This window comes from Lithobates pipiens, unplaced genomic scaffold (genome assembly GCF_037356315.1).
Source record: "Lithobates pipiens isolate NorthernLeopardFrog02 unplaced genomic scaffold, aLitPip1_a1.2 Scaffold_13, whole genome shotgun sequence".
Lineage (NCBI taxonomy): Eukaryota > Metazoa > Chordata > Amphibia > Anura > Ranidae > Lithobates > Lithobates pipiens.
The window spans coordinates 24,540,685-24,554,329 of record NW_027507718.1 but is presented as its reverse complement, the minus strand read 5'-3'; the positions used below and the strand labels follow the sequence as shown (position 1 = coordinate 24,554,329).

The window sequence follows — 13,645 nt, the reverse complement described above, 5'->3', positions numbered from 1 at the left end:
GTGCTTGTGCTGTGTAATTTGTTCCCTGTATCACCTGAAATACCTGGCTGATCCTGGCTATGCCCTCCTCCCTGTAAACTGACCACAGTTTATCATGGCTGCTGAGCCCTAAGACCGTATTCAGTATACATGCCTTCATCATCTGCTGCTATCTGCAGCTCTTCTGTGTCTCCCTCTGTCCTCCTCCCCCTCCCCTCCCTGCCTGTCAGCTGGTACCAGCACTGCTCTGCTCCTCCTCCCACGACTCTAAAACTATGTTAGGTTTATACCATCCCCATTGTTGGATAAGAACATGTGTCCTAGTGTCTGTGCTTTATTAACAAAAAAGCAGGTTTCTACCTGTTTTCACGTAACTCCTCAGCTTGCTCCTCTTCTTCCCCATTGCTCCTTGGCGAGAGGGGAGAGCCAAGGAATCACGTGAGCACTAGAAGGCGCTGTGAAATCAGGTGGACATCTGCACAGGCACCAGAACACATGTTGTTATCTAACAGAGGGGATGGTATAAACTTAACATAGTGGCTCAACAACCACTTTAATTTACCCTCATTGTTACGTATACCATAAAACTTTGGACTGCGCCCAGCTTGATATGCGAGTGTTTTAGAAGACGAGCAAAAATGTTTTATAAATTGTAACTTGATAAACAAGCAAGGTCTTGCAATACGAGTAGTGTCACATCACAACTGAGTATAAAAGAGAGAAGATAGGTACCTCTAAGTGTAGCAATATGGTTACATTTAAAGAAGGTACAGCATGTAGGCTTGCTTCACCCTGCTGTGACTTGGGATCGGACTAATGAGACTCCAAGTCGCGTGACATGTGAAATCCATTTTAGTCAATAAAAGCTGTCCTAATGAGCACTACTAAAGTCGCTCTGACTTTAAAAAAGGTTCATGTACTACTTCAAGGTGACTTATATCTGTCTTGTGCCCATAGACTTTAATGGAAGTTGCCTTGTAGTCACATTTCTATAATCTTTTTATATAGGCTATAGACTGAAGGACTAATGAATAAATGGTTGTGGAAAAAAATCATCTGAGTTTCTATTATTTCTTATGGGGAAATTTACTTTGCTATATGAGTAATTTTGCTTACAAGCATGTTTATGGAACAAACTATGCTCTCCAAGGTTTTACTGTAGTCTGTATCCTCCTGCCATTGCTATTATATTGTATATTACAAGGGATATACTAGTGGCCTTTTTAGCATTAATTATTCTAATGGGGAATTCATTACATTTTTGTTCTGCTGAAAACTGAAAACAATGGTAATAAAAGAACATGAATATGGTTAAAGAGTAACTCCACTTGTGCTGAGAACAAAACACCCCCTCTGGGTGATCTATGTACATTCTAAGGATTATAACAACCTTTGTTGCAGATTCCTACCTTTTGTTATTCTGAAGTAATCCCTGTATGTTCCTCTGAGCCTCAGTGATAAGTGGGTCTAATGGGAGTGGTTTCATAATTATCAGGTGTGCACCTGCAGGGCACTAATGAGGAAATCTGCTGGGCCTGCATCCCTTTAGACGTGTTCCTACTGGGAGAGTCTCACCAAAAATGACATTTTTGTTGCAGGGGATGCCTGAAATCTGACATGTATCTTAGGCAGACTTCTGGGAAAATTGGTGAGCCAATCACACAATCAGGGAATTATGTTTCTGGGGAGTGGTCAGTACACATTCTGTGTACAGAACAACTCCATGTAGCCATACTGCAATGCATTCTCATAAAATTACAGTGGCTGCAGATTGAAAAGGAAAGGCAAATTTTATTACCATTCAATTACAGAATGATTTGTGTCGCAATTGTATGCGCTATATATTATTTTTTCTTTATTTGCAATTCCCCCCCGAAAAACAGGTGATGGTTGTTAAACTCATTAAAATATTACATGTCTGTAGACATAACAAGCCAGAATATAATTTAACTTAACTACTATATTTTGGAACAAACAATGCATTAACATGTGTGTTCATGTTTCAAGAATTGCTGGGAAATGCCAATCAGGGCAATCCTATCTTTCCCTGAGATCAGACTACAGTGTGTCTGTGGATTCATTAAAGCTACATTTATCAACTTCATTACCTCTCAAAGAATCCAGCATTTACCAAGTTTCCACTAATGTGGTTCACGTCATCTTGAGTGGTTACATTTACGATTGGTACTCCCTATCTGTGTGTGAGTATCTTACAAACAGTTCAGTATGCTTTTACTGTGTAATTGGTATAGCCCAAAACTGCTGCATGTATAAAAAAAAACATGCTATTGCATCCCCCATTTCAGAAGGAGGGATCAGCAATGACACCCTCTGTTTATGTCAGACTGTATTTGTTAGGAATCTGTTGATGTGACAACTCATTAAAAAAAATGCAAACTTTAGTGTTAGGTGAAAAAACACTTATTCAAATTCATAGGTTATAATGACACTTACTTTTAACTATATCGGAATTTCTGAACCTGGAATGAAAACAAAATAAATTTTTTATTGTTATAAGACATATTAACACTGTATCCAGAGTAATGGTGTATGCCCTAGTTGCATATTTTAAACATTTTTGTAAAATAACAAAGCTTTAAACATACTTTAGGTCATAAATAACTAATTTGGTATTGTATATGTTTTTGCTATTTTTGTGTATGTTTTTTGTGGCAATACCAAGCTCTAGTGAAGAGAAGGAGGCAATGCAAAGGGGTAAGAACAATACAGTATCTACAAGAGTATATTATCTAAGGACCCTTGTAGATGAACTTAAAGTGGTTGAAAGTAACGAAAAATTTACTGTAGCTCTTAAGAAAAATAATGATCTGCTTACTTAAATAGGAACTCCAGTAATTTTGTGTCTGTTAAAATTCAGCAGCTACAAAAACTGTATCCCGTACGCCATTGCCCCATACCATATTAAAGCGGGATTCCACCCTAAAGTGGAACCTCCGCTGATCGGATCCCTCCCCCCCTCCGGTGTCACAATTGACACCTTTCAGGGGGGAGGGGGGTGGAGATACCTGTCAAAGACAGGTATTTACACCCACTTCCGGGCATAGACTCCCGTGGGAGTCTACGCCATTTCCTGCCCTGCCACGCTGTCTGCTGGGACACACACGGGTCCCAGTGACAGCGCAGAGATTTCCTATTGCGCGGCGCAACTCGCGCATGCGCAGTAGGGAATCGGGAAGTGAAGCCGATTCGCTTCACTTCCTGATTCCCTCACCTAGAATGGTGGCGGCACCAGCCGAGGGCCGAGCGATCGATCGGCCTCGGCTGCCGGCATCGCTGGAACCCGGGACAGGTGAGTGTCCATTTATTAAAAGTCAGCAGCTGTAGTATTTATAGCTGCTGGCTTTTAATATTTTTTTTTTTTGGTGGATTCCCTCTTTAAGCACCCCCATGTAATTATGCAGGTAATGGATGGTGGCCTGATCCTCTAGATATAAACAAGCATATATTCAATAAAAAATAGCTTTATTGAAAATAGAAATAGAAAAACCCTCAGACTTAGCATAGAATTAAAATTGAAATGCTAAGTGTGAGGTTTTTTCTATTTCTATTTAACCAATTCATATTTTCAATAAAGCTGTTTTTATACTGACTGGTTGATCCTCCCTGAAGATTTCTTTGTGGACCTCTAGTCCTCTTTAAATATACAGTGAAAAATATGTCTATTGTTGTGGCACCCGGGAGCCACAGCTGCAATGCATTTTTGCCCATAGAAATGCATTACTGAAAACTCAGAGCATGCATAACTGTCAGCACCAGAATTTATTTGTGCGTGCATATCTTTGTGGCAGTAATTACCAAATTAAATTAAGTGATCTGCAATCTAGTCAAGCACTTCTGGCTGTATAATGCAATGTACAGTTAAAGGGTGGGTCATTATTCAATAAAAAGGGTTCTATTTTAGTACTTTTAAATACATAAATACTAATAATTTATGTAAACCCTCCGTACACTTCATGGTGTTTATTATGCCTCGTACACACGATCGAACAATCCGGTGGAAAAGTCCGGCGGACTCAAGTCTGCCGGACAATCCCGCCGTGTGTGGGCTCCTGGCGGACTTTTTTTTCTCAAAAGTCCGGCGAACTAAGAAAGTATTTTTGCACTCCAATCTGTCTGCCGGACTCGCATTTCGGCGGACAATCCGGTCGTGTGTGTGCCAGTCCGCCGTACTTTTGAAATGAACAGACTTTTCCCGCCCGGAGAAAAGTCAGCTCATTTTGAGCGCGTCTCCAGGTAGCCGAGGCCAGCGAAGGATGTACCCCTACCCATTCACCTGTGAAAAAAAGTAAAAAAAAAAACACAACACACAAGGGTTAAAATAGTTTATTGCACAGCTCCGGGGGTCATACAAATATAAACATACAACCAGAGCTACACCGGAATGTTTTCGATCAAAGGATTTTCAACCTGAATTCAATTGAGTATTTGTGGCAAGACTTGAAAAATGCTGTTTACAGATGCTCTCTATCCAATCTGACAGAGCTTGAGCTATTTTGCAAAGAAAAATGGGCAAAAAGGTCACTCTCTAGATGTGCCAAGCTGGTACAGACATACCCAAAAAGACTTGCAGCTGTAATTGCAGCAAAAGGTGGTTCTACAAAGTATTGACTCAAGGGGGCTAAATACAAATGCACACCACACTTTTCAGATATTTATTTGTAAACAAATTAGAAAAACATTTATCGTTTTTCTTTCACTTCATAATTATGTGCCACTTTATGTTGGTCTATCACATAAAATCCCAATAAAATACATTTCCATTTTTGGTTGTAACATGACAAAATGTGGAAAATGTCAAGGGGTATGAATACTTTTTCAAGGCACTGTATTTCCTTCCCCCCTTCTTTTGTAGGTGTACCATAATCTTGTGTGTAATTTTGTATTGGCTTTCACACCTGGCCCTAGTATCTCCTCTGAGAGTAATGAGATTCCCGAGATAATATCATAGCCTTGTTTGTTTTGAGATAAATGATGTGCGTTTATGTCATAATATCTGTAAGTAACCGCTTGTAGGTGTACAGTATGCAATCTTTAGACATCTGAATATGATATTATACTTTAAATGTATTGTATATTCTGTAGATGGCAGGAATTTGATCATTGCTTGAAAATAATGACTGCTGTGTGGCAGTCCTGAAGAAGTGGGGTATCCACAAAATGCGCTGACCCTTGTGGACGCATGAGAATACTGCAAAGCCAGTATTTTAATTGATGTTGTATTTATGCTTACAATTTTCTAGAAAGAGAAATATATGACAATTTTTTTAAATCTTTTTAATTAATAAAAAACTTTGATTTTTAATTGATGTGTACTGTGTGAGTTACCTGGGAGCACATGTAACGTTTGATTTTTTGTATGTGTAATATCTATTTTATTGGATGGTCCTTTCAGGGAACTGATAATATCACTATGTGGGAAAGCCACCATTTATACATTTTGGGATATTATACAGCTGAGTAGCCGCTTGGCATTGGATTAGAAGCCAGAGTCACTGTATTAGTAGCAGGTACTTCAGTCATTCTATATATATATATATATATATATATATATATATATATATATATATATATATATATATATGGAATTCAGCTTTCAGTACTAAAAGTTTCAATAACAAAACATGAAAAGATTTAGAAATCTGAGGGTGGGATGGAGTAATAATATGGGGGGTAACTGGACTGATTCTGGCAAATATATACATAATTATCAATGAACGTGAGGGGAAAGCTTGATGGTGGGAACTTTGAGGCAGAGATTTTGTATGTGTTACTATGCCTTACTGTGTAGTTTGCCACAACATGTGTTAAAGAAGCTGCAATGCAATGGTGCAATGCAGTGACATTTAGTTGAGTTTTTTTTTTTTCCAGTTTCTCAGACAATTACTGTTATTTATCAGCCTCCTGTTATTCTTCCTTGATGATGTCACTATCTGGCTACCCTAATTTCTCTCTCTGATATCATTCTTAGTAACCTTAACATTACTGTTAATGCTAACACCCCTGCTGCCTCTCAACTTCTCAACCTAACTTCATCTTGTGCCCTAACACAATGGACACACACTGCTACTCTCTCTGTCAGCAACACCCTTGGTATTTATGGAGAATGAATGTAGCCACCCACTAACAGGAAATGGTCTCACAGCAGCAAACAAAAAAAGGTATTTTTCAAATAGATTTATTTTTTTTAAGCCAGAGCTTAGTGTCACTTTAGGTTTCTCCATCAACTCATTCCTTCACAGCTATTACCTCTTGTATCACTTGCCCATGCCTTTTAGATTGTAAGCTTTCACAAGCAGGGCCCTTCTAACCCTCTTGTCTTGAACTGTACTGTCTCCTTTTATTTAGTAAAACGCTGCCGTATATAAATCCTGTATGATAATAATTATAATAATACATAAGAATTGCAAAAATAATCATTTAAATAATCTGGATAGGGCATGGACTAGTACCTTTTATTTCTATTCTATGCATTTCATACAGACATTATGGAGTGGCATCAAAACGTAGGAGCAATGTTTTATATAGCATTTGTAAGTGCTGCGAAAACAGCTCAATATGATACTAAATTAATTATGAGAGTGTAAATAATTAATCTGACAAACAATAATAATAATAATGTATTTTACTAATGATTAAATGACATTACCTTTATATATCAATATATACAGTATCTCACAAAAGTGAGTACACCCCCTCACATTTTTGAAAATAATTTATTATATCTTTTCATGTGACAACACTGAAGAAATTAAACTTTGCTACAATGTAAAGTAGTGGGTCTACAGCTTATATAACAATTTGTGTCAATTTGCTATCCCCTCAAAATAACGCAACACACAGCCATTAATGTCTAAACTGCTGGCAACACAAGTGAGTACACCCCTAAGTGAAAATGTGTAAATTGGGCCCAATTAGCCATTTTCCCTCCCAGTGTCAAGTGACCCATTTGTATTACAAGGTCTCGGGTGTGAATGGGGAGAACGTGTGTTAAATTTGCTGTTATTGCTCTCACTCTCTCATACTGGTCACTGAAAGATCAACGTGGCACCTCATGGCAAAGAACTCTCTGAGGATCTGAAAAAAGAATTGTTGCTCTACATAAAGATGGCCAAGGCTATAAGAAGATTGTTCAGACTCTGAAACTTAGCTGCAGCATGGTGGCCAAGACCATACAGTGGTTTAAAAGGACAGGTTCCACTCAGAACAGGCCTCGCCATGGTCGACCAAAGAAGTTGAGTGCATGTGCTCAGCGTCATATCCAGAAATAGACGTATGAGTACTGCCAGCATTGCTGCAGAGGTTGAAGGGGTGGGGGGAGGGGGGAGGGGGGTCAGCCTGTCAGTGCTCAAACCATACGCTGCACACTGCATCAAATTGATCTACATGGCTGTCATTCCAGAAGATCTAAAGATGATGCACAAGGCCTGTAAACAGTTTCCTGAAGACAAGCAGACAGGCTAAGGACACAGATTACTGGAACCATGTCCTGTGGTCTGATGAGACCAAGATTAACTTATTTAGTTCAGATGGTGTCAAGCATGTGTGGCGGCAACCAAGTGAGCAGTACAAAGACAAGTGTGTCCTGCCTACAGTCAAGCATGGTGGTGGAAGTGTCATGGTCTGGGGCTGCATGAGTGCTACCACCACTGGGGAGTTACAGTTCATTAATGGGAACCATGAATGCCAACATGTACTGTGGCATACTGAGGCAGAGCATGATCATTTCCCTTCTGAGACTGGGCAGCAGGGCAGTATTCCAACATAATAACGACCCCAAACACACCTCCAAGACAACCACTGCCTTGCTAAAGAAGCTAAGGGTAAAGGTGATGGACTGGCCAAGCATGTCTCTAGACCTAAACCCTATTGAGTATCTGTGGGGCATCCTCAAATGGAAAGTGAAGGAGCGCAAGGTCTATAACATCCACCAGCTCCATGATGTCCTCATGGAGCAATGGAAGAGGACTCCATTGGCAAAATGTGAAGCTCTGGTGAACTCCATGCCCAAGAGGGTTAAGGCAGTACTGGAAAATAATGGTGGACACACACAATATTGACACTTTGGGCCCAATTTGCACATTTTCACTTTGGTGTGTACCCACTTTTGTTGCCAGAAGTTTAGACATTAATGGCTGTGTGTTGTGTTATTTTGAGAGGACAGCAAGTTTGCACTGTTACACAAGCTGTACACTAATTACTTTACATTGTAGCAAAGTGTAATTTATTCAGTGTTGTCACAAGAAAAGATATAATAAAATATTTACAAAATTGGGAAAGGTGTACTCACCTTTGTGAGATACTGTATATATACAGTATGTATATATATATATATATATATATATATATATATATATATATATACAGAATATCACAAAAGTGAGTACACCCAGGGGGCGGGGCGTCCGAGCAGCGAGATGGCTGAACTTACCTGAAGCTCCACTCGGCCCCCAGGGTAATCCACTGCTATCGGAAGCCATCGATAGCCCCACACCGCTTCTGAAACCTCCATTGTGCAGCAGGAGCGCAGCCGCATGACACACTGCCAAAAAGCCCCGCCACAGCCCTATAAATTGGCTGGATTCTTCAATAAGGTAGGCCACGGGCTACAACAAAATGGTGGTGATCGCGGGCTACACCATAATGGCAGCAACCGCGACTTGCGATCGTGGCATCCAGCAAGGCCCAGCACCTCACATAGGCAATCTAGCAGCCCACCTAGACCCCAGGGCAGTGGAGACTCATCAGCAGCATCTACACCCCCCACCCGCAGCCCAGCCAAGTCAAAGCCGTGCAGGGATTCTCTTCACAGTACCCTACAAGACCCCAGTATGGAAGTGAGCATGGCACACACTTAGCAAACAGGGACTCCCTAAACAGCCGCAGATCCCATATCTGCCTTCCCAACCCAGGGGCAACCAGTGTCAGACTCTGTACTCAAAGAGATGCTCCTCTCCCTGCGATCATCACTGCACTCCAACATGATGACAAGCATTCAGCAGTTTAAAGGGGACTTACTTGATCGGGGGTATAGAGTGGATAAGATGGAGTCCTCCATGTGTGAATATACATCTTTGTACAATATCATGGTTGATGCTCATGCTACACACTCTGAAGAAATTGCATGGTTAAGGTACAAGGTAGCCGACCTAGAAGACAGGTCTAGGAGGAATAACATTAAGCTCAGAGGGGTTCCTGAATCTGTGCTTGACGCACAGCTGCAGCAGTTTGCCCATGACATATTCTCCTCCCTGGTCCCATCCCTGATGAACCTGGATCTAGCTATTGACAGGATCCATAGATTTCCTAAGCCCTCTTTCCTCCCCGACAATGTACCAAGGGGTGTGCTACTGAGAGTGCATTTCTTCCACGCTAAAGATAAGATTATTTCTGCATCTCGCAAATCAGCCGGCCTCCAGGAGTGTTTTTCTACAATTCAACTGCTCCCCGACCTCTTACAGAATACTCTACAATGGTGAAGAAACTTGGCAACAATTACCAAAGCACTGCATAACCACAAAATTCTCCACAAATGGAGATATCCTGCCACGCTCTCCATCACCCACAATGGAGCGACAGTGAGAATGACTACCCTGGATGAGGGTCTCTGTGCTCTACAGCAATGGGGTATCATTCCTGACCCCCCTCCTGTGGCCTCCCACCATCATCAACCCAAAACCCTGATCTCCGATTAGCAGGTGGTCTCCCGCAAGCAGTCATCCAAAAATAAAACAGATGGCTCCTAATCTATCTCAGTCACACAGACACCCACATACCCCAGCCGAGGGAATGTTTGATTGTTTCTCTAGGTCTTCTCTTCAAGTGAAGACGGAGACTTCTCTGCTCCCAGTCTCTCCAAGGGACACCTTTTTACATTCATGTTTTTTAGAATGTTCACATGGTTATATAACATTTGGTTTACTCATCATTCCTGTTTTTCCAGTAGAAGTCCTCTGGTTCCATGCATTGTGCCATCTTTAAGCAAAACACCTGATGGGTATATAACCACTGACCCCAGATTTGCCTCTACTCACTAGTAATTTCAATCTCACAGTGGATCCACATATGGACTCCAGCTCTCCCACCAAAAGACGTTCCCCCTCATTGAGGGACATATTCCACAAAGAGGCGGTCTATGATGTCTGGAGGTATCAACACGCCAGTGTGTCCTCTAGGCATCTAGGCATCATACGTATTCCCACATTGACATGTTTGTATCAGACAAGTGGCTACTCCAGAGAATGTTCTTCTCTTCCATCCTAGATATAACATAGTGCTATTGCCATGCTGCTATTGTGGTTACAATAGAAAAGAAGAAACCTACTCACAGGTCCTCGATTTGATGCTGTAATGTGAAAACTTTGCAAGGTGATGTTTCATCCAAAGCTATCCTTCAGCATCTCAGGGAATTCTTTTCCACTCAATTTCAGACCCTTTCATCTTATGGGCAGCACACAAGGCCTTTTTACAGGGCAAATGTATACAACAAAGCTCCAAGAGCCAAGAAACAATATAACTTTACCCATAATAAACTCCTGACATGCATAACTTGGAAGTCAGTAATAAATCCACACCCTCCCACACCACCTCCTCCTCCCTTTCTAAATTATGGGAGGCGTTACATTCCCACCAGTACGATAGTACAATAGATATCTTAGATGCCTCAAACTTACTTCCTATGCTAACTCAAACAAAGCGGGGACATTTCTAAAAAACAAGCTCAAAGCTGCACAAGAGCGCTCCCATGTATCTCACCTCATCCATCCCTCTCTCTACCATAAAATAAAAAATCCTCAAGAGATAATGGATACATTTTCCAATAACTATAATGCACTTTATAATCTAAAAGAGGACCAAAACACTCCCCAACCCTTCTGAAATCCAATGCTTTCTACCTAACTTAAACCTCCCTATACTGTCAGATGAACATCTCCAGATGCTCAAAGCCCCAATATCAGAGACAGAGATTACCAACGCCATCTCTTCCCTATCCAATGGGAAATCTCCAGGACCTGATGGTCTACCAAACAAATATTATAAAATGTTTGGCCATACTCTTAGCCCACATTTAACGGCTGTGTTCTCTAAAACAACTCAAACCTCCTCTTTCCCTCCTGAGATGCTGAAGGCCCAGGTTGTGACCTTACCTGAACCGGGGAAAGACCCAACTACTCCCGCTAACTTTCGCCCAATATCTTTACTGAACACAGATGTATAGATGTACGCTAAGCTCTTGGCTAAGTGTTTGATGCTTGTCTTACCTTCCCTGATTGGAAAGGACCAAATGGACTTTGTCTTAGGCAGACAGACGTCAGATGCAACAAGGAGACTCCTGAATATCATACACTATGCCGAAACAAATCGAACACCCTCTCTGCTGCTGTTCATTGATGCAGAGAAGGCGTTTGATAGGGTACATTGGACATACATGTCTATGGTATTAACTAAGTTTGGTTTCAATGGATCTATAACGTTTGCTATCTTAGCGCTATATTCAAATCTATAGCGCTATATTCAAATCCTTCCGCACAAGTCAATGCCTCTGGTTTATCTAAATTCTTCACTATATCTAATGGCACCCGAGAAGGCTGTCCACTTTCGCCCACAATCTTCAACTTTATGAACGAACCGCTGGCTGAAGCCGTTCGCTCAAACTCCCATATCATGGGCTTTGATATCCAAAAATCTCTCCATAAAATCAACCTCTTCGCAGATGACATTATCCTTATCATTACCAGCCCTGAGCAATCCCTACCCAAAGCTTTCCAAACCTTGATGGAATTAAGTCAAATATCATACTATAAGGTTAACGCTTCAAAATCTTTCATCCTAAATCTGGGGATCACTGAAGCCATGAAAGGTAAGCTCCAATCTCAACCATCATTCAAGTGGAGTTCAGAGGGGATTTAATACCTAGGCCTTACCCTCACAGCCTCTAGTAAGTCTCTAGTCCCATCCAACTAAACCTTTGGTTTCTAAGATCAAAAAGGAGCTCCAACGTCTAGCACAATTCAAATTATCCTGATATGGCAGGCCAGCAACTCGAAAAATGAATATTCTCCCTCAAATATTATACTTCTTTAGATCCTTGCCCATACCCATACCAAACCATTACTTCAAAGCCTTGTCAGGTACGATTCGGAAGTTTTTATGGCAAGGGAAAAGGGCCAGATGCCCACAGTCAGGCCTGATAAAACACAAATGGGAAGGAAGGAACACCTGGAATTTCACACAAAGGAAGTTATACAAAGAGTATATGATACTTTTTCATACAAGTACATGGTACAGCAGGCACATATCACACAAAGGAAGTTATACAAAGAGTATATGATACTTTTTCATACAAGTACATGGTACAGCAGGCACATATAATTTACATAATCTTAAATTTAATGGGCAATTCTGCTTTAATTTATGTCAAAGCTGCCATATCTGTAAGAAAGCCTCAATATCCTCCAATACTTCCCTGGCCTTTGAGTTAAATATATATCTACATGAGTAAGATACCTGTATATGCTAGAGAACTGGATTAGGCAGTTAGACACTTGGGTGAGAGTGAATGGGATTCATGTTTAAAGGGTTTGATTGAAATTTGGTTGAATGAGATGTTGGGCTAGTTTTCAAAGTCAGCTGTTGCTATTCTTGTTCGCTTGGTGTCTTTGTGAGCTGTATTTGCAGCTTTTATCATCAGTGCACTTCAAAGAACTTGTAAAAGCAGCAAAGCCTGTGACCTCATGTAGGCCATACATGGGTCAAATTCCAAACAAATTTTGTTTCAGAAATCAAAAATTGTGTGCGTTTTGTGATCTGATGGTGCCACCATTGATTTCGAAATGTGACCAACCAAGCCATCAATTTCACCTCATGTTGCTACAGATTCTCGTTGTCAGGAATCTTCTTTTCTTTCTGGGTATTTTATTTTCTTGCACTCATGCTCATTTCTTTTTCGATGACATTTCATGACACATGATTTTCCCATCATTGATTAGAAATTAGTTCGTTTTTAAAAAAATTTCCATCATGTCAATCACTCAAATTTGATGGCCATACAGAAATTGTCCATTGCGGTGGCCCACTAATGGTGAGAAATTTGAATGAAAATTCTTTTGGAATTCAACCCATGTACAGTATGGCCAGCCTTAGTTGCTCTATCCCTTGACTAGGGATTCTGGGGAATTAGTGGCGAAGTGTATTTTTGTAATTCATGTGTAAAATAAAAATAATTATCATGCATTTTTACTAATGATGAGTAAAAAAAAAATCAATGTTCAAGCGTGGACTACTACCTTCCATCTGTTGTTGGTGTTTCACATAAACATTATGGAGTGGCGCCAAAACGTGGGAGCAATGTTTTATAGTGCATTTGTATGGGCTGCCAAAACAGCTCAAGGAGATACTGAATGGATTATGAAAGTGTAAATATAAATTTTATAATTTAGCTGATAAAGAAAAATAGTTATCTAGCATTTTCCAATTATTAAATTACATTATGAAATGCTTATATGCTAATGTTAGGTTCTTTATTTAATAGCAGGTTTTCTTGCTAGAATGACCTTGCAGATATAGGTTATTAGGACAAATTGTTCTCTGTATCTTTGGAATGCCTTGTTATGAAACTTGTAGACATTTAGTATTATTGCGGTACAAT

General features: G+C 40.4%; 1 protein-coding gene across 5 annotated transcripts in view; it reads right to left on the bottom strand.

Annotated features, from left to right (window-relative positions):
* The window catches only part of TRPM6 (transient receptor potential cation channel subfamily M member 6), a 332,641-nt gene that overhangs the window by 109,718 nt on the left and 209,278 nt on the right, over positions 1-13,645 (bottom strand). For all 5 annotated transcript variants that reach the window (XR_013272142.1, XM_077474929.1, XM_077474927.1 and 2 more), the window contains exon 31: positions 2,434-2,459. Coding sequence is in view for 4 of the 5 variants with exons in the window: in XM_077474929.1 (XP_077331055.1) it covers positions 2,434-2,459 (26 nt within the window). In the remaining variant the exon portion in view is untranslated. The remainder of the gene's footprint in view (positions 1-2,433; positions 2,460-13,645) is intronic.